The 19,828-nt window shown below is 41.3% G+C and overlaps 1 protein-coding gene across 1 annotated transcript in view; it reads right to left on the bottom strand.

Moving 5' to 3' along the window:
- Positions 1 to 19,828, bottom strand: part of snd1 (staphylococcal nuclease and tudor domain containing 1) — a 166,347-nt gene that overhangs the window by 11,682 nt on the left and 134,837 nt on the right. The window contains exons 19-22 of the mRNA XM_070853545.1: positions 12,424 to 12,547; positions 10,638 to 10,707; positions 8,276 to 8,389; positions 4,437 to 4,640 (exon numbers count right to left, since the gene is read on the bottom strand). Coding sequence (XP_070709646.1) covers positions 4,437 to 4,640; positions 8,276 to 8,389; positions 10,638 to 10,707; positions 12,424 to 12,547 — 512 coding nt within the window. The remainder of the gene's footprint in view (positions 1 to 4,436; positions 4,641 to 8,275; positions 8,390 to 10,637; positions 10,708 to 12,423; positions 12,548 to 19,828) is intronic.

Raw genomic sequence — 19,828 nt, 5'->3', positions numbered from 1 at the left:
AGAGAAGTCTTTTAGTGAGTGAGTGTGTGCCAGTGTGGCAGCTTGCCATTCTAGCAGTGGATAGTTGATGGTGCCAGGACAATTTAAGGATGGTTTAGTATATCTACTGTGCCTGAGGTGGAGAGGGCACCAAGTTAGTGTGTGAGTTTTAGCTCGGAGCATGAGAGAAGAACTCTACATGTGGTGTAAAAAAAAAGACACAACACACACACACATACACACTAACTCAACAAAAAGTTTTACATTCCAAGTTTGACAACGATCATTACTTTTTTGTTGTCATAGTTTAATTGTTTATAGCTTGAGTTAAATTAAGTTATACAGATTTATCCTTCAAGTTTTGATTAAGTTTCTCCTCTGTTTGGGTTCTATGGGGCCTTTCATGTGCTTGCTGATGCCCTATTGATTAAACTTTACACTCATGTTTATTCTTGCTATTTGTGATGGAGAAAATCAATGTGCTCTTATTCACGCTTTTGCCCAGTTTTATACTGAAGACATACAGCTTTTCTTTCCCCAACTCAAAAATAGCACTTTCAAACAGGGGCAATCAGACCAAATGATATGGTTGACACGCTTCAATATCTGGTTGCCTAAGGCAACCGCTATTGTTGAACTTTGCTAACAGCTCGTTTATGATACTAACGTGATGTTGGCAGGTACAATAGGATGCCATGTAAAATGGCAGCCAACTGTACTCGACACTGTACAGAGTACAGCAGTGGTGTGGGAGCAAAGAAAACACCCCTGCATGTTCATACACTCTTCTTTGTTGCAAGTTGATTTCCACAGAAATCTCAAGCTCTATATCTGACTTTAAAATGCCTGAGTGGTGACAAATAAAGAGGAAGAGCAGACAGAGACACAGAGATGGGTAATGTAATGCCGTAAGACAGCAGAGATTTATTGTTTGAGAGAAAATATAGTAGCGTATGAAAAAAAAAAGAAAGTTCCGGTCTAGATTTGTAACAAACATGACATTATTACTGGCCAGTGATCCCTGAAATACTGTAGCTACTGTGTGTAATGCAAACTACATAATGTCCCTTCTGTTTCCAATGCTGAACTGGTGATAAAGCGATGATATTGCACACTGACAATAATATGCGTATCAAAGCCTAATAAATAACACATGTGGGCCTGCACATGCTGTATGACAGCCTGCCAGATGTATGACAGATTAAACTTTTAACTATGACATTAAATCTGCTTGATTGTCAGTGTAGATTTGTGTGCACACTAAGCACGTGTAATGGGCACAAACAGTATGGGTGCTCTGATTCAGGCTCTAATCTTAGTCTGTATTTTTGGGTCAATGTCAGTTGTACTTTAATCCCATGCTTTATCGTCCATCTGCACCTCTCGGTCACTGTCCGTCTCCCCTCACTAATTTGGTTTACTGTTTTTCCACCTGCCCCCCCACTGTCCCTGTTCCTGCCTTCCTTTTAATATCCCACTTCCCTCCTATCAGATACCAGCAGCTGGCATGCATATGATCATCTTTTCGCCTACACTCTCACAATTACTGTTTATCCTTTGCCATGGTACTGCTGTATAGCTGCAACAATAGCCATCCATATGGAGTGCATAGTGGCCATCAGTGAATGTATGGCTTAAGGCAGGAATGCACTTGAAAAAATGATAAAATCCCAAATGGATGCATATCCATCTCTGCTCTCCCTCTCTGGGGACAAAGCCATCCTCAAAGACTGGTGTTAACCTTCAGTGCACTTATGACGACTATTGAAGTGAAAGTGAACATTATAGCCCATCTGTTACGAAATGCTTAACACTAGAGTGCAGATTACAATGACCATGTTCCAATCCCCTCGAATGGATAATGAATAAAGAATAGAGCTAAAATGGACCAGATAGGAAGGACAAAAGTCACTTTTTACAAGGCGGCTGATAGTCTGGATGAGTGAGGGGAGAGAAAGGAGCAGAGAATGAGCTCAGGGTGAGCCGGCTTGGATACTAAACTATCAAAAGCTTGAGGGGAACTTTCTGTCAAAGAGGGGAAGAACAGGGGCATGGATCCAGAGGTCAACAAAAGGTTGTACACTTTTTGGCTCTACTGCTCCTGCAAGATAACATTTTTCACTGTTGTTGCAGCAGCTGCAGTGCTGCTCATGAATCTTTGAGCCGCAAATGCGCCCGGCAAACAAATGACTCTAGGTGAACGCCGGTAGATTGCAAGAAAAGATAGTATACAGCAAATTAACAGACTAGCTTTAAAATGCCTTCATCTAAAGCAGCATACAAGTCCAAAAGCACATATCACATAGGGTTAGGTAGACCTGAAAGAATCACATAATCACAATAATATGTATTTGTAAGTGAAAGACTTTACCTGTTCATTTTAGGGCTGTAATTCAATGCACTTAATATTATTTCCTAAATTAACCATTTTGTCTTGAAAGGGTCTCATATAGTTTGATGCCCACTGTAATTTCCCAGAGATATTAATTACCCAATCATGCTAAATTCAATAGACAAAGACCAGCAGCAAATCCTCAAATGAGAGGATTTTGAGAATTTTAACAAAAAAAAAAATGACAATCAATAGTGGAAATAATGGTAATCATTTCAGCTCTGGCACATTATGTCCAATAAGTTTTACTAACCCCTACTGTAAGACCACAAAATGAACCATTGAAGCAACATCACTGTTGCAATTCACAAATTAACATTAGATACTGAGCCTGATATAACAGACATTACACTGTTACATCCCACAGCTCCTGTAATGAACTTCTTGCTGAACACTGCAGCTATACAGCGAAACGCACACATTCTATAAATCAGAAGCACATTTACTCCGTTTTCAAACGCGGCCTAATCACACTTCAGCTTGTTCGGCTTTGAGCTTGGAAGCAGAGTTGATGGGTGGAATTATCAACAAGAAATGCTGTAGAGCTTACTTTAACACTCACTTGTAAGCACATTGGCAACACTGCTGCTTGTTAAGCGTTCTGCAGATCAAAATATCTGTCTGTAGCCAGCAAGGAAGAAGCAAATTCTGGGGACGCAGCTGTTGAATACTAAAGAGAAGCCATTTGATGCAACAAAACCTAAATCTGTGCAGTCTATAAGCCTATTAGGCGTATGTCTTAATCAATGTCCTTTGTCTATAGGGTCCATTACCTAGAGACTACATTTTGGTTCCTGGCTACTCTTCAGAGGTCAGAGGTCAGAATACTCTTACAATGAAGCTCAGTGCTTTATTGAGTGACTGTGAGGCTGAAAGTGCTTTTATCTGTGCTGTTTAGTGGCTTACATCTGTGCTCTTTATGTGTTCAAAAACGAGTCTCCATGTGAGTGAATAAATTGCGTGAAAGAATGTCTTTACAAATGTTTAAATAAAAACCAGACTGACTAATAATGGGGTTGTGTGGAAGCGATAATTACAGCAGGAATAAATATCCTCAATTTTTCTTTATCTTTCATGTACAGAGTGGCTTTGAGTCTGCTGGGCGAATTAGCATACAGAGGGGAGGGTAAATGAGCGACGCATCATGGTTTGACAAAATGGCCGCCATTTGAGGCAAATTGTAGAGGTGTATAAGTGTATGTTGTGTGGCTGTGGATTGACAAGTGAGGAGAAGTATTACGTCCGTTGTGCCACCGCGTTCACATTACAAAACCTGCAGGCATTTAGTGAAACACTAGCTTTCATTTATCAAAAAAAAATCTATACATGACAATCTGAGATGGAAATGAGTGGGTAGATGCATGCTAGCATGGAAATATGGTCATTATTGAACTGTCAGACAACCTTTGACTGCATATGGATCTTTTCACATTAAACAATACGCAAGGGGCCTGTTTGCCCCTGAGAATGATAAACATTTACTTTGTGCTTGAAGTTAAGTAGCACCTGCTACAATTTGATCAACTGATGGCATTGTCTGTCTAGAGCAGCCGAGGCACATATATTGATCCAAACTGTGCATTTCAACGGCACAACAAGCCACTGAATAACAAGTAAGTAAGTCATGAAAAACGTTATATTTTGAAAGAGGGATACTCTGATGATGTTTGGCATAGACACAAACAACAGACGGGCTGGTAAATCAAACAAAAATTTGCCTAAACTGCCATTATGACTCACTAAGTGACCAGTTAAATAAATTCATTCTTTTACACAAGCAGCCCTCGATAATACACCTGAAACTACACAGCAATTCACAGGAAGTACAGACAACAGATAACTATCTGTCAACATTGTTTTCTAAGTGAGAAGTCACCAAACAAATTCAAATCTACATTGTACCACAGCTTTAGGTCATATAGTTAACCATGTCTGCCCAGTCTACAGCCCAGAAAGCCTCAGTGACTTGGACAGAGAAATGCCTCAAAATCAGTGTTACATTTAGTATCAGGCCATCTAAGGCTGCCCTCCCATCACCAACTGTACATCCCATTTCTTCACTCACCATCTTCTGCAGGTACTTCTCCTTGCGGACGTCCACCATGACCAAGCCCTCCTTGACCAGGCCCAGGCCCACATCTTCCTTGGTGTCCCCAAACTGTATTGTGACAAGTGGGCAGGTGGCACCTGAGTACTCCACGTTCAGCAGGCACTGACTGTTCTGGATGTCGCGCACAATGCAGTCCACCACATCTGCACGGGCATCCTCCTGAAGACATAGGGGGTTTATGAGGTGAGGAGAGGAGGTGAGAGAAGGACAGGAAAGGGGGGAGTGATGCATGGTAGGATCGAGGCAGGGAAAAACAAGGAATGGGGAGATATAGTGGAAGATAAAGGGAAGGGGGAAGTGAGGGGAAAAAAAGGTTAAAGGGATAATTAGTATGTTGTTACTGACTGCTCCTAAACAGACACAAACACACACACAGCAATACATGCTATACAGGGACTGTGAAGGAGGTGGGGGAAAAAAAAAAAAACTGCAGTCAGTAAGAACACATCATTCAGTTCCATGATCAACCACACAGTAATCTCAGTGGTGTAAGCACAGCAATTATTTAGTCGACCAGTTCAAGAGATTTTAGTTTGCTTGAACTACCTAATGGTCTGACTCTCACCCACCTCCCCCCTCTGCCTCATCCTGTCCCTTTCTTCTCGTTTCTTCTCATTCTTCAGATAGTTACCTCACTCTCTTATTCCTAACCTTCTTGAATGTGAAAGGCCAGCATTTGATTGAACACATGGTAGAGAAGGAGGTGGAACAGCTGTATTGCAATCCTGACCTCCCGTCCTCCAGCGGTCAGGGTGAAAACAAGAAAAAACACAGGAGCTGCATCTTCAAAAGCAGGAAGACACTTAAAAACAAAAAACAGTCCCTGGCCATCATCCATCCCTCCTCTACACGATCCATTTCTTCGCTTCCCTTCTTTCTCGCCCTGGTCTTGTCTCCATGGCAACCCCCTTCGAGCTAGCCGCCCTTGGGTATGTGCGTGTCTGGTGTATGTGTGTGCGAACGTGTGTGGGCAGGCAAGCTTGTTCAAGGCACAAAACTAAGGGCCTTTTTTGTTTCCGCTCTCCCCCTGGTCAACTTGTCACAGGGGCTGCAGGGGAGCTCAGGGCGAGAGAGAGAGAGAGAGAGAGAGAGAGAGAGAGAGTTGGTGACAGAGAGAGAGGGAGGGGGAAAACGGGAGAAAGAGACAGCCGACACAGGAGAAGAGATAAGACGGAAGGAGAGAGTATTACAGAACAAGAATACTTTGACACTCGTGAGGGGGCAATACAAAATTAATGAGAGCCTTCTAGTGACCCGCTCTTGTCTGCCATATGTGCAGAACAGACCTAGTTCACTGTGTTAGGAACAGGCTGAAATATTTGCATTTTATTAGCTATAAATCAGTATAACAGGATGTTCAACTGGTTATTGTTTTTTTTTATTTATTTATTTGTTTTTTTAATGGAGCTAGTCCAAAAGCTCATTTCCAGTGCTCATGCTTGAATATAAACATTTTAGTACAAACATCTTTTTATTTAATAATATGAGGCAATCTTCTCAAATGCACCAGTGTAAACCTTAAAGATTTTTTTCCTGTGTAAAATATTGTCTAATATTAGAAAAAAAATGATTTAAATAGTTGTGTAGTGACAAATGGTATTTTTGTGGCTGGAGTTCTTTTGTGTGACAGTTCTTTGAATTTATTTTGTTCTTCATCTTTTTTACAAGTGCACTCTTGGCAACTTCTTTCTTTAATTAGCTGACCAGGCACAATAAAAAGGTGGTGGTGTCCTGACTGAAGGCAGCTGAGAGCTCACAACATCTGTAATAAAATTGGACTAAACACTGCTAAAAAATGTGTCGGCTGCAGACGACATGGTGCATTGTGCCTCCTGCTTTGTCAAGTTATCAGTACACATTTCAGATTTCCTACAAAACAGCGGAATAGTGCACCTCAATACTGGCATTTTTTGAAGATATTGTCATTTTTGAGCATTTTAGGAAACTGCTCTGGAAAGCAGCAAGATGATAATGTCCTATTGGCAGGATCTTGGTGTTAAGAAAAGAAAGGTTTTAAGACTATGAAGCCATGTAACTTGAAGAATACAGACATTTTGTGCAGGGCATCAAATGGCAGGTTGTGAGACAAAGGCAACAACCTTTCTTATGTGCAGCAGCAAAAGCGCAGCACAAGTAGGGCAACGTGCTGTCAGCGTGAGTGACACAGTAAAAAGCTTCAGATAAAGCAGAGGGAAAACACATGAAAGGGAAACCAAGAGAAAATAGAAAGAACAGGGAAAAGGGTTAGACAGATCCAGAGTGACAGAGAGAGAGTGAGGAGAGGAGGTGTAGGGTATGTGTCAGCTTCCAACATGTGGTAAAGCTTTGTGGTAAAGCTGTGTGTGTGTGTGTGTGTGTGTGTGTGTGTGTGTGCGTGCGTGTGTGTGTCTGGGGGCTGCAAAGTGTAGGTGATGCCTTTGTCCCCCGGGCTGAACCAACAGATGGGCCACTTCATCCTTCAGGATACACTGACTCAGGAGACAGGTGACAGCATGCAGGCACTACCAACACACTCACACACACACACAGCTTTAACTGTGTGAAGCTTCAGTACACATCACCAACAATAAAAATTATCAAGTACAATAAAATTCTTTAAAAATATTATATAATAGTAATACATATATATATATATAAAAGTAATATACTAATACACTAAAACAATACTCAATATTAAATCAATAAGGATAGACTGAATATCAGAGAAACTTTTAAAGATAGTCAACAGTTCAGCAGTACCAGAGTACTGCCTCTGAACTAACCACAGTTCAGTCAATGTCTTTGCAGAAAAAATCTGAAGATTACAACCTTCATGAAGGAAGCATTCATTACAGCACTGTGGTATTAGCTTGTATGTAGCTTTTAGCTTTAGCTGGATGCATCTATTAAACTAGCAATTGAGACTAGATAATTAATCCAAAATAGCAGCAAACAATGTGCATTGTGAAAAATGAAGTAAAGAGTAAAATATGACATTACAAACATGCAAATGTTCAGAACCTTATCTAGGCTAAGTAGACAAGTACCCTTTAAATAAACACACTCCAGTGCCCGCAGTCATGCACGCACACACCCAACTGAATAAAGGGCTTAGTACTGTGCAAATCAGGCACATACCAAAAGAAGCACATGTTTGTATCTGCACAAAATTATTCAGGATGCTGCCGGCTCAGGAGGTTACCAAGGAGTTGACCCCCTGACACACAAAAGGCAGTCACTCTCACACACACACACACAAACACGCACGCAAGTGGTCAATGGAGGTTGAGTAAACACACTAGTATGTAAACAAGAAGATTAGCGCTACAGAAAAAACAGTGATGATGATCTGATGGACATTTATATGCACAGACACAAACACAGAGTGCCTGGATGCTTTATATCCATCTATAGGATGTGTGGGAGCCTGGGTAGTTGAGGAAATATAATATACATTATCAAATTGCTCATAAAACATTAATCCGTCTCTGCTACTATGTCAATTATTCTCTATATTTTGCAACAAAGTAAATCAAAGGCTTGATGTTGATGTTTGACGTTTGTCATCGCTCTGTCTGCTTTATTCAGCATGCATTATGTATGAACATAATTTTCACCAACTCTTGCTTGGAATGAAAACTCAGTTACAGACTAAGGTGATAAGAAAACTCAAACAGTTTTATGTCTTCCCTGAGAAGTCAACTTTCAAAAGCTGGCAGAAAATGAGACTGAAGTTGATATCTCAAAGTTAATTTTGAGGCTTTCAGCTGCGACACATATCTCTGCTCTGCATGCGTGCTCATCTGTGCACTTACGTCCAGTGGGATCTGGATGAAGGCGAAGGCATACTCGGTGGCCTGTGCTGGCAGGGTCCTGGTGCTGAAGGCAGGGGGGATGGCAGCCAGACGAGTGGACGACACAACTTCTCTCTGAGGGAGGATGAGCAGAGGACAGATCAGACCTGATATAGAACATTTTTCAAGGCAATCTTCATAGTATTGGTCTATGCAATGACACATGGTGGCATTTGTTTTTCAGTATCAACAACAACCAAATAAAGCACCTATAAAGTTAGTAGGTCTGGGTTTAGCGTTAAATAACATCCTCTCAGGACATGATTTCGTTCATGGGTTTGAGGTTTTGAGACTGTAAAATGGAGATAAAAAAAACGGAGTGCATATTTGTGATGATGACTATGTCTAAGCTAACATGACAGAAACCTCCTGCTACAACACTAAAGGAAGCCAACTGAGATTAAGGCAGAATGCCTGGCTGTCAGTTATGATACAGATACAAATATGTAAGGTTGTTGAAAGCCTGTGATGAAAGTTTGCTTTCTGAATATTTGACATTACAGAGTGCATCTCTCAAATCAAATGCAGGACACCCTCAAACAAAACACAGTATGCACTCGGGCTGTACATTCAGCTTGTAGCCTGTAATGCCTTCCTATTTTTCCTTGACTCTGAATCAATTCTGAAATCTGAATGCCACTTTAACAATGATAGTTTACAACTGCGAAAGGACAGATGCCGTTTTGTGGCTTAAGGGCTGCGTGCTTGTATATGTCACCTTACCAATCATTTCACAGCTGTTTCTACAGCAGTACTGAAGCCCCTTTCACTAAGCTCCATCTGCTCGCTAGCTCAGCTACAAGCTACGAGTAAAAGACGAAGATAGACGTCAAGTTGATAGTCGCCAGACTCAAGTCAGACTAGAAAGTTGATACAATATAAAAAAGGCAACACTTATGATCGTAGGGCCCTAGTGCTACATATCTACTTCAGAAAAACAAAGTAGCATTTTCTAAAAAGTGCTTAGGAGAGACAATAACTCAGGTTTAATTATGCCATGATTATAGGCATCACATTTTATGAATTCATGATCTTTGCATTTAGATGAATGCGTTTACAACCTCATAAAAAACCCTCTGTGGATCTACAGTAAGTACACTAGTCAACATGGTCTCATCTTTATGCACCAAACTCAGACAAAATGCACATTGCTGTATATGAAATGTACTACATTTTGCTGGTATGAAGCAATGAAGTTGATAGATTCTGACGAGAATAAGCCAATGTGAGCAATGACCAATCACTGTTCACTTCAGACTGCCCAAAGGGAGAAGGTGCTGATGGAAAGTCAGACAAATACAGCCGTTAGAAGTGGGGAGTTAATTTAATGGTCCTCATATCTTAGGTTAATGTGTTCATTGGCCTGTACAGTCTAGACAGAGGATACCTTGAACATTTATTATGGATTAAAACGTTAAGATTTACCAATGCCATATTAGATTTTGACAGCGCTATAAACGTGGACTTAAAAAATGAAAGACAAAGTGCCCTGCTGTGTTTGCTAATGATCACATAATAATTCAGGTAGTGACCTGTACCTGAGACAGGTGACAGTACTGCCAACCAATAGCTCATGACACAAAGGCACGAATTCAAAGCAAAAAACGACTCAAGCTGAAATGACGCAAAAACTACAAAGAATGAGGTGGATATCAGCTCGAATTTTTTGTGTGTGCCAGGTCGGCCTCGGAGAATCACACTTTCAGCAACATGCCAGAGCGCATCGCGTCTGCCAGCCAAACCTCAAGCTGTCCCCCACTCTGAGGTCAGTCACACACTGTGCCGCTCCACTGCATCATGGGAAATCTCCCGCAGGCCAGGGGTTGGCTGCATGAGCCACTTGGTGATGCAAGCATGTGTATGCACGTGGGTAGGAACACACACAATAACGCACTCAAGGATGTAGTGCCTTCGTCATCACAGGGAAAAAAAAACAAAAAAACTCCACAGAGAGAAGGGGAGTTCTGCTTTTGTCATTGTTATGAAAAGGAATAAAAATGATACACTCAGTTGCACTCTTTGCTTCAACAATAAAGGGAAAACAAGCAAGCTTGCATCATATTTGTCCTAAAAATTCCTGCTGAAAGGATACATAAAGGCTGTTAGGCTGCTTTGAATGTAGAAAATAAGCAAACAACTGGTGTCTGAATAGGTGCAAGAAATAGAAAAGAAATCCCTTTTCAGATACTATATTCCCTCTGGCTGTGGGTTTGGCCATAACAAAAACTTGGCTAACACTGGCTTGCTGAAACTGTGTTTTAATGATGGTGATGCAACACTCAATGCTTCACACAGTCAAATTCATGGACTCAAAGTTACTCACATTGCCATAGTCAATGTAGAAGACATGAACCTTTGCCGGAGACTCGATTTTCTCCACTCTGGCTCTGTACCTGCAGCAGGAAAAGAATAATTGAGAGAGAGAAGGGGGAAACAGAGATGGAGACAGGGGCACAAGAGGAAAAGGAGATGAGTAAATGATTCCGTGCTTATTTCCCTGGGGAGAAGGTGTTGGAGGATCTGTCTGTTGTGATCGTAGGAAAGGAGCAGGAAAGTATGAGCAGGCCGGGAGAGTGGGGGACAGAGGGGATCTATCGGGACACAGCAGGGTGGTGAAAATTGCACAGAGCACAGAGGCCTCTTTGCAATAAACGACAGAAATTTGAACGCATCTTTGCCTTGTAGAAAATAACTTTAGTGCATTAGTGCTAATCACACAGACCCTGCGGTTTTACTTTGGAAGGTTTGAGTTTTCAACACACTTGGCAAGCTGGATTTGAATGAAAATAAGCTTGCCAAGGACATGCAGATAAATGACAAATCAGTCAGAGGAAGAGCAATCCTACTCATGAATTCATATAGAAGCTAAAGAAGAGTATGTTTCGCCGCAGACTAAGTTCAAGAAACAATCCCTTCATCCGAACATCACTTGTCTGACTCTCTACTCTGACAAACAAATGGGAGCGGGGAAGATGAATTGGCTGAGAACCAAGGACAGCAGGAGAAAGCCAAATAATTATGTCCACATGGGTAAAGAGAGAGACAAGGGAGCAAAGTTAAAACCAAGTAAGTGATTAGCAGGCAGGCACAAAGAACAGCAAAGAGTGTGGAGGGAAGGAGTGAGAGACGTGTGAGTGACTGATGAACAGACGTTTTTCCTTTCTATTTGCTCCAACTGTGGTGTCCCAAGAGGCCAGAAAGGGCGACGAATTCCTAATTAGCCCTCCTATGAAATAAACCGACATTCCACAGATATGGACACAGAACAATGTGAACATGAGCATGATTAGCTCGCTGAATAATATGTAATTGGTAAAAAAAATTAAATAAATAAAAGATCAAAATCTCAGACATCTGGCATTTGGAGCAGGATTAGAGTTTTGATGTTACAAGTAACAAGACGACAGACTTTTCTGTGCAATAAAAGGCTGAAGAAAGTGAAGGTTAACGACAGATGGCCTGTTTAAAATGCTCATTGACTTGCATTGGCGGCTGGGTTTTGCCCCTTAAAAACATGAAGACGAAGATAGAGGGAAGGATAGAGGGAAGAAAGAAGAACACCTGTGTCGGGGGAACATTTGGTTTTTTAATCAGTTTTGTGATCTTTTTTTTGCCGTCACCTTGTTGACAGACACCCTCTCTCCCTCCCTCGATCACTGTGACTTTTATCTGTCCCCATGACCATCTGTAAACTTCCAACATCCAGTGTGGAGACTACAAGAAGAGGGCTGTGTGTGAGTGTGTGTGTGTGTGTGTGTGTGTGTGTGTATGTGTGTTACTGTCAAGCAACTGCTGATTCTAAAAGGGCCAAAGCAGTGGCAGTGAGCTAATTACACCCTGTGGGTGTCTGCAGTTAATGCATCACAGGCTTAAATAGAGACAAGGTAAAAATGCAACGTCAGCGGGAGAAAAAACCCCAAAATAAATGTCTCATGTAAAAGTAGCTCATGTACCTGGTGTAAAAAGTCTCAATTGCAGTGGATTTAGTTTCAGGTGGTCATAAATCAGCTAAATTAAGTAACTTCTACTGGTTATAATAGAAGCGATTTGACATCAGCATATTGCTAGTGGTTTAAGATTTTAAATATCATCACTAAATGTTTGCTTACCATTCACCATCAGCAAATTTGGCTATGCAGTTGTCCCCTCGGCGTGCAGAGTAGGATCCTTCCACTGGCGGCTGAGCAGCAATCTCTGCTCTCATGGTCTCCATCAGACTCTCCAACTGGCCTCCTGGCAAAGACACAGGCATGAGTGAGAAGGAGACTAAATCTTCCATTTTCGTTAATTTAAAAAAAAAAATTGCATTTCATCAGATCACTAGGGGCCATTTTCGTCTTATTTTGACATTGATGTATTTTTTTTGTGCTGCCTCTATTACTAAAACAATAAGCTCCCACTCCCCATGGAGAAGAAGCTGAAAATGTTGAGCTGTTAGTGTAAAATGGGTCTAACCTTCCATTTAATTTTCTCTGCTACAGAGGTGCAAGCGTTTTGCTGTGGTTTGGATTTTGGCTCGACTGGGTGTGATAGACAGAGGGCGGGTCTTACGGCTGCAGCAGAAAGTGAACACAATGCATCTCACCACTGCAAAGCTCCTAAATAAATGTATCAGTATAAATAAAGTCTGATGCAACTTTGCAAAGTATGGATGACTGAGGATTTTTCTAAGTATTGTTTATGCTTCTCAAAACTAAATGGAAGTGCTTCTCATAATCATTTTTCTTCTCTTTATCATGAATAAATTTGATTCATTACTTTTTAGCTGGCTGTAGCATGGTTTATTACCATCACTGCCGTAGAGAAGCTACTTCAAACCTTGATTCATATGAACAAACAATTAATACCAATCATTCTTTGCAGACCACACAGCTCCTTATGCAAACTGAAGAGGTACATTTATAAAATAAACTTTATCTTGGGAAAAGGAGAAAAGTAAATGTTATTTAAGGCTGTTTTTTTTCCTCGTAAATACTTCAACGCTAATGGTAAGGTGCAACCTGTCAGCTCAAAACCCTTGTTGACCCCAAAGGCCCTTTGAGGCTGAGACTGAAAATACACAAAAGAAAATAATATGTGTTTTTTGGAGCTGCTACCCCTTAAAACCACACAGCTAATGCTGGTTTGACCCTGTTGGAGAAATACAGCTTTGAGTAAAGCGAGCCAGCTTCTCCAATGGGTTGTTATGGCCTATCAAGCCATTATACGATGTGCAGCAGACCTCTCATGGTGGATTCATGGCGGGAATGTGGCTGTCGATGGGGTGGAAGTTGGAGACATAAAATAGTGAGTCGGTGCTCCATGAATTCAATGAGTAAGTGGTAGCCTGATTTGCACCCATCAGTTGAAATTGGGGAGCTGATTGTGAGTGCGTTAAAGAATTTGCATCTTCAAGAGAGCCACTTCCTGGTGTTTGTGTAATATGTATATTTGTTTGTGCATGGCAAAGTATGTTTACACGTGCATGACAGTGTTCACCAAAAGAAACCGACAGAAACAGTAACAGTGTCTAGTGTCAACTTTCTCCAGTAGCCAGATTTCTTAAATCTAAAGAATCGAGGTTTTCTGAATCAGACTGAGGACTAAACAAAAGCACAGATCGACTACTCTTGAAAAAATCCAAATTATTGGCTGTGTTTTTAAATGTTGCAAATATATTTGGCATGTTTTGGGTGACAAAGACATGAGAGAGGGAAATCGTCAGTGTTGCAGTGACGACAGATGAAAAGACGTAGCAGTGCGCCCTTGATTTGAAAACAATTGAAGTCAAAGCTGCCTTCAAAGAGACAATAACTAAGAACTGGTATAAAATGGAAACTACCAGATCTAAACAACGGATGGATGTAGAAAAGGAAAATATTTGTAATGGAAATTCAGACTTTTTCCTCGGAGGAATGTGAGGGAGACCTACTCTACAAATGGATCGCTTTAACTGCAAGCAGTATGTATATACATAAATTGACAGCAAGATGAATAAGTCTAAATAAGTTGGCTTCCACTGCTGAACAGTAGACTATTTCTAAACTTTATGTGAAAATAGTATTGAAACACTGTGTGCTCTCACACAGTAGAGTCTGTTCTCTCACTGCGCCATCAGTCCAAATGCTCTGACCAGAAAAAAAAAAAACTCTTCAAGCTTGAGTTGCAGCTTGATGTATCACTGAAACACCTCAGATATGCCGGCCATGGGTAAAAATGAACCAGAGGAGAAGAAACTAGATTACTGACCATCTGCATCATCTAAAAGTAACCAAGTTATACAGCTCAGGTAAACACAGTCTCCTGATTTCCTGTGTTACCATGATTTCTCCCGCTTACCTGGTTTGTTGCATTCATGTAAATGCAGTGAGTGTGTGTGTGTGTGTGTCAAATGAGTAAATTCTGCTTACTATGCATCTTACTGGACGATCAAACAAACAGCTTGGAGGCAGGCAGTGCAGCACTACAGCCTCACCTCTAAATATACACCTTTCTTTGTTGCTTTAGAGCTGTGGTGAGCTGTCATTAACACCTAATATTATTTATGCAAATGGAGAACAAGAAAATATAAATAATGATGCTGTTTTTCAAGGGTTATCTGTGCCGAGACAGCCAAGCAGCTGCCAACACACAGCAGACATCATTAGCAGGATGTCAAACTTAAAGAAAAACACCAGTGAGGGGTACGAAGGGATTTAGAGTGTGAAGGAAAAGCTAGGAGCTCGGTTTGATTATGGAGGCGGGGTCGCGGTGGTGGTGGTGGTGGTGGTGGTGGGGAGGGGGTGTCCAAACACCTCATTGGCCACCCACTGCTGCACCAACTGCTGATGAATGCAGTGAGGGGAATAGGAGTATAAATACACACACACACAAACACAACGAAACAGGCTCATCCTCAACGTATTGTAGAGAAAGCAGTTTTTGGAACACATGTCAGATGAATTGCTTCGCGAAGCCCTTGTCTCATACACACAAACACACACGTAGATGTGGTGGGGTTACATCATTAGGCTCCAGTTTTGCCACAGCAGCTTGGTGCAGACTTACTGGAATGGTGTTGGGCTACAGCCGTCACAGCCAGCCACCTCCTTGATTTATTAATCTAATTAAAAAAGTTAGTGCGCCCCTTCCTTCCTACTCAGTGTACCAGTGTGTATTTATCTGTGCATGTGTGTGTATATTTACACACTGACTTACATGTGTATTTCCATTCCTGGCCCATGTTCCACTTTGGGTCCAGAGAGAAACGAATAAATGACACATGAGCTTTAAGAGGGTCCTACCTGCTATGTACAGTATATTCACTCATTCGAAGCTTTAATGGATGGAGTCTCTTAGGCCGACCTAATTGCAAATGCTTTATTCATGTAAATGGTAAAGCAGGATTGATGGGCAGTATGGAGGTGCAGCTCTAATGTGTGATACATTAAATGGGGGAAAAATTCGAACACGCCACATCATGAGCAATGCCCTGATAAGCTGGCACGGATGACATGACCACCAAATCTGGTCGGGCAATTCCTTGCAAGCAAATCAGATGGTCTGCTAAAATGCTCTACTGCTCCAGCATGCTGCTAGCTTGGAAGTACACTCACAATGCAGTCTCGCTGCTGCTTCTAATCATGAGTCTGTCTCCTACTTGCACCATGGCAAGATTTTCATTTGATTTTCTCATGCTTAGATGTCACGCTTTGAACCAGTTCAAGAATCTTTGAAGACATTTCTACCTACACCTTATGAACAAGATTTATCAATCTTTTAAACAAACTTTTTCCTGAAAAATGCTCAAGATTCTTAAAACAAAGATAACAAGGATTGTACTGTGTGTTGCTAAGCACCAGAAATGAGTGTTTCCTCTTGCAAGAAGCCACTGATCACTGCAGTTTCATGGTGTTTGAATGTGCCCTTAAATAGACCAGCTAAAAACATTCTAGCAATGCACATCTGGCATGTATAGACACATACCATGGTTATGCAAGACAAATATGGTTAGCCCAAATCTGTATCTGTGGCACTGATGGACTGATGCCTTTATTTCGTCTGGTGCATTAATGTTTAGTACAGCACGTTTTACAAATGTTGACAGTTTCTTTTATTCTTTGTGATTCTAATTATGTTTCTGATGTTGTTCCCATGTCTCACTGCAGGCTGATAAAAAATAAGTTGGATGTTCTTGTGTAACTTTTCTATAGGTTCACTTTTTAGGTCTGGAAATACACACTAGACTCTGTGCAGGCCCTGGTTGGGGCCAGGCAGTCAAAGGGCACTGACAGTGTTATGGATCACCAATTTTAACAAGCTGATTTATGATCTGCGGTGACCCATAGATTCACTCCAATTACTTCCAAGTCAAGTCCAGTCACACTTTAACAATAAATCTATGTCCTTCCACATACTGGCATGAGTTCTGGTGTGTTAGTTATTTTCTTTAAAGACAGAAACGTATGTCTCCTGTCTCTTCTGTGCTGTCTTATATAATCTGATTCATGATTACAACAATTTACAATTTCTCTCTTACATTTATGTTGACAAATCAACTCATCAACTCCTGATGCTTTTACTGTGGACAAATCAATGTGTAGACCTCTGGAAGATCATGAATATGAGGAGTAAAATATAATACATCTTATTTACTGGATACTGTTCTTTCAATACATCGACAGCTTTAGCCATTCCTTGTCTCAGGCAGTATCAGAGTAGTAAAATGACAAATTTCAATTCATACACCTTTCTTCTCTATGTGGTCCTGAGCATTTTATAATGCACATGTCCATATTTGTAAGGTGTGTTTGATTTAGTATGCATCTAATACATTGTCATTATTTACAGACTTGCTTTGCAGGTTTCTTTGACAAAAATGAACTGGCTTTGGGGTTATAAACTTATAATTCACATGTGCAGGTTTAAGTCTGAGTGACTGCTTGTCTACGGAGTCATGGTCAGAAAATTACTGATGTAAATATGCATCACAACACAAAGAAATATTAAAAAAGGAAGCATGTGGATTCACACAGATGACAAGCATAACAGACTCTACTTGGACTGTAGTCAGCACCGCATGCTGCAGGGGCTCAGAGAGAAAATCTAGGCCTTCTGGGGTCAATTGAGCCAAGTCTTATGGAAGTGCGGTATCCCAGTGAAATACTGATTAAATGTGAACATTTGGAAGGAGGTGCAGCTAGGACACTCTGTATTACAGAGGCAGATTCCTGTTTAATGTTGGCAGAAAGACAACTAAATATGTGCGTGCAGAAGGGGTAAACCATGTCGAGCGTGAGTGCTCATGTTGTGTTGAAGGCAGAGCCAAAGCGATGATCCAAAAAACAGCCAAACCACTGACTACGTCTGATGCTGGCCAATTTCTCTCTGTCTTCATCTCTTTATTCCTCTGTTGTTTTTTTCTCCATCGTTCTGTAATTTGTTTATACACCATTATGGCTGCAGCTGTTTGTAAATCATATATAATTACATTGTGAATGCCCAGTGCAGAGTGAGGGAGCGATTAGGGTTAAAAACAAGAAAACAATGGAGAAGGGAAGAGAGAGAAAGAGGAGGTAGAGAGACTGAGAATGGTTTTACAGGTTAGTTATGATCACATTTGATTATATTGTGACACACGGTGTGTGAGCAGAGACAAGGGAGGAACAAAAAGCCAATGAAAACAGTGGATCGTGCCCTTTCGCTACGCATCCCAAGGCCATACTGAATTCTATTAAGCTGTTTATGAAAGCCATTAAACCACAGAAGGGTAAATAATCACAAAATGACAGATGCAGAGGCCAGGAGAGCAATGGTTGCTTATGAAGGTGTTCTAATTTCCTGGCTTATAAGAATGAAGGAATTAAGAGTCAAAGTGGAGCGCTTCTATGAAAAGGACACCTGGAGGAAGGAAACGAGACTGGAGAGGATCCAGAAACACAAACCTGGCTATAATTGACTATAATTTATTAAGGGAAAATGAAGGCAACACGTAGAGGGTTAAGACACAGTCCAACTCAAGCTGAAATTTTTTTGCATCAACATTCCTCCTCAGAAATACTGAAATACTTCGAAATACTGAAGAGCATTTGCTCTGTGAACTGGCTGACTGGTCAAAGAGTCTGTGGACACACGGATGGGGCATCATCTACCATCTGAGAGATTCACAGCCGCTGAACAGAGCTTTGTGCTTTTGCTCACCTGTTAGTTTGGAGTGTTAAATATGCATGAGGTTTGGACGGGCTTTATCCTCTGGGGTAGAGGAATGGCTGCGTTTCAGGACATGCAAGCAACACTTCAAAAGGTAAAAGGCCGCACTGACAAACAACAAAACACAGGCTCTGTACAGTATGTACTGGCTTGGGAGGCCGGCATTGGTGTGTGTAAGTAAACATACAGCTGTTATGAGTCTAATGCCCCCTGTGGTTGGTCAACAAAGAACCAGTGCTCACCCGGGGATATTTCTACACTTTCTGAAGACACACTGTGACAAGGAAGGAGCCAAGACAAGAGAAAGGCTATTTACTCCCCTTCCTGAGTGATGTTTAAAGTGGTGTCAGCATCTGCCAGGCGTTGAGGGAGGCCACTATAAAAAACAAATGATCCCCCTGCTTGACTAATGCTGCTCCACTCCCACTGGAGAGTGATATGGATTATATCTCATGCGATGCCCCCACCACCACCACCAATTACCCTGTTCTATTCTACCCTTCCCGGCAGGCTGGAGCCTTTTTACAGCAAATTACTGTTTCTGTAATTGGAAAAGCCATCACTGCAAAATCTAAACAGAGACAGCATCTGTGGCTCTCTTTTTGCATCAGTCTCTCCTGCTCCTCTCTCTGCCACCTGTCGAGCCTCACTGACTGCAGCTAATGCCCTGTTTTGATTGTGAGGACTCCAAACATATTCATAAGACGGCCCCTGTGCACATTTGGGAAAGAGGACACAGTGGGATGAGCCTGGCCAATTTTGAACAGAACCCCATTTGGACATGTAAGTGGCTCACCACTGTGAAAAGTATCATGCAGCCATTAAGCTTTAGGTAAAAGACCCAGAAGTTGACATTAGTGAAGATCATGCTGGCTAGGATATGTGATGAATTTGAATGAAGACACTTATTTTCCGCCTGAAAATCAAAAGCACCCCACCTCAAACCGACAGGTGAGCTGACCTTTTAGAAGCTAAGTTGCGTATCTGATTTAATAATGAATGCCTTGGGAGGGGGGAGATCATTCAGGCATGGTCTGACCTCTAAATATTGTATCCGCTGCAGTGGCAGGTGAAGCTGGGAAAGCAAAAAAAAAAAAAAAAACAGCAACATCGGCTGCTGAGTCTACTGCAACTTTCATTCATTTGCTTGGTTACTTTATTCACAGTAGGTATATGGTCGAAAGCCACCACAACAAGGCCTTGTACACACTTCAGCTGAATAAAACATGAGACATAAAAGACAGATGGACAAAGATACATGGGCCACGATCTGGATAAAGTCTTCACAAAAAGAAGTACTTTTTTTTTTTTTTTTAAGCTATTGAGACAAGATGTGCTCTATTTTAG

This window comes from Pempheris klunzingeri, chromosome 22 (genome assembly GCF_042242105.1).
Source record: "Pempheris klunzingeri isolate RE-2024b chromosome 22, fPemKlu1.hap1, whole genome shotgun sequence".
Classification (NCBI taxonomy): Eukaryota; Metazoa; Chordata; class Actinopteri; order Acropomatiformes; family Pempheridae; genus Pempheris; species Pempheris klunzingeri.
Note: the sequence above shows the minus strand (reverse complement) of the source record. Positions and strands in the feature narration are given on the sequence as shown.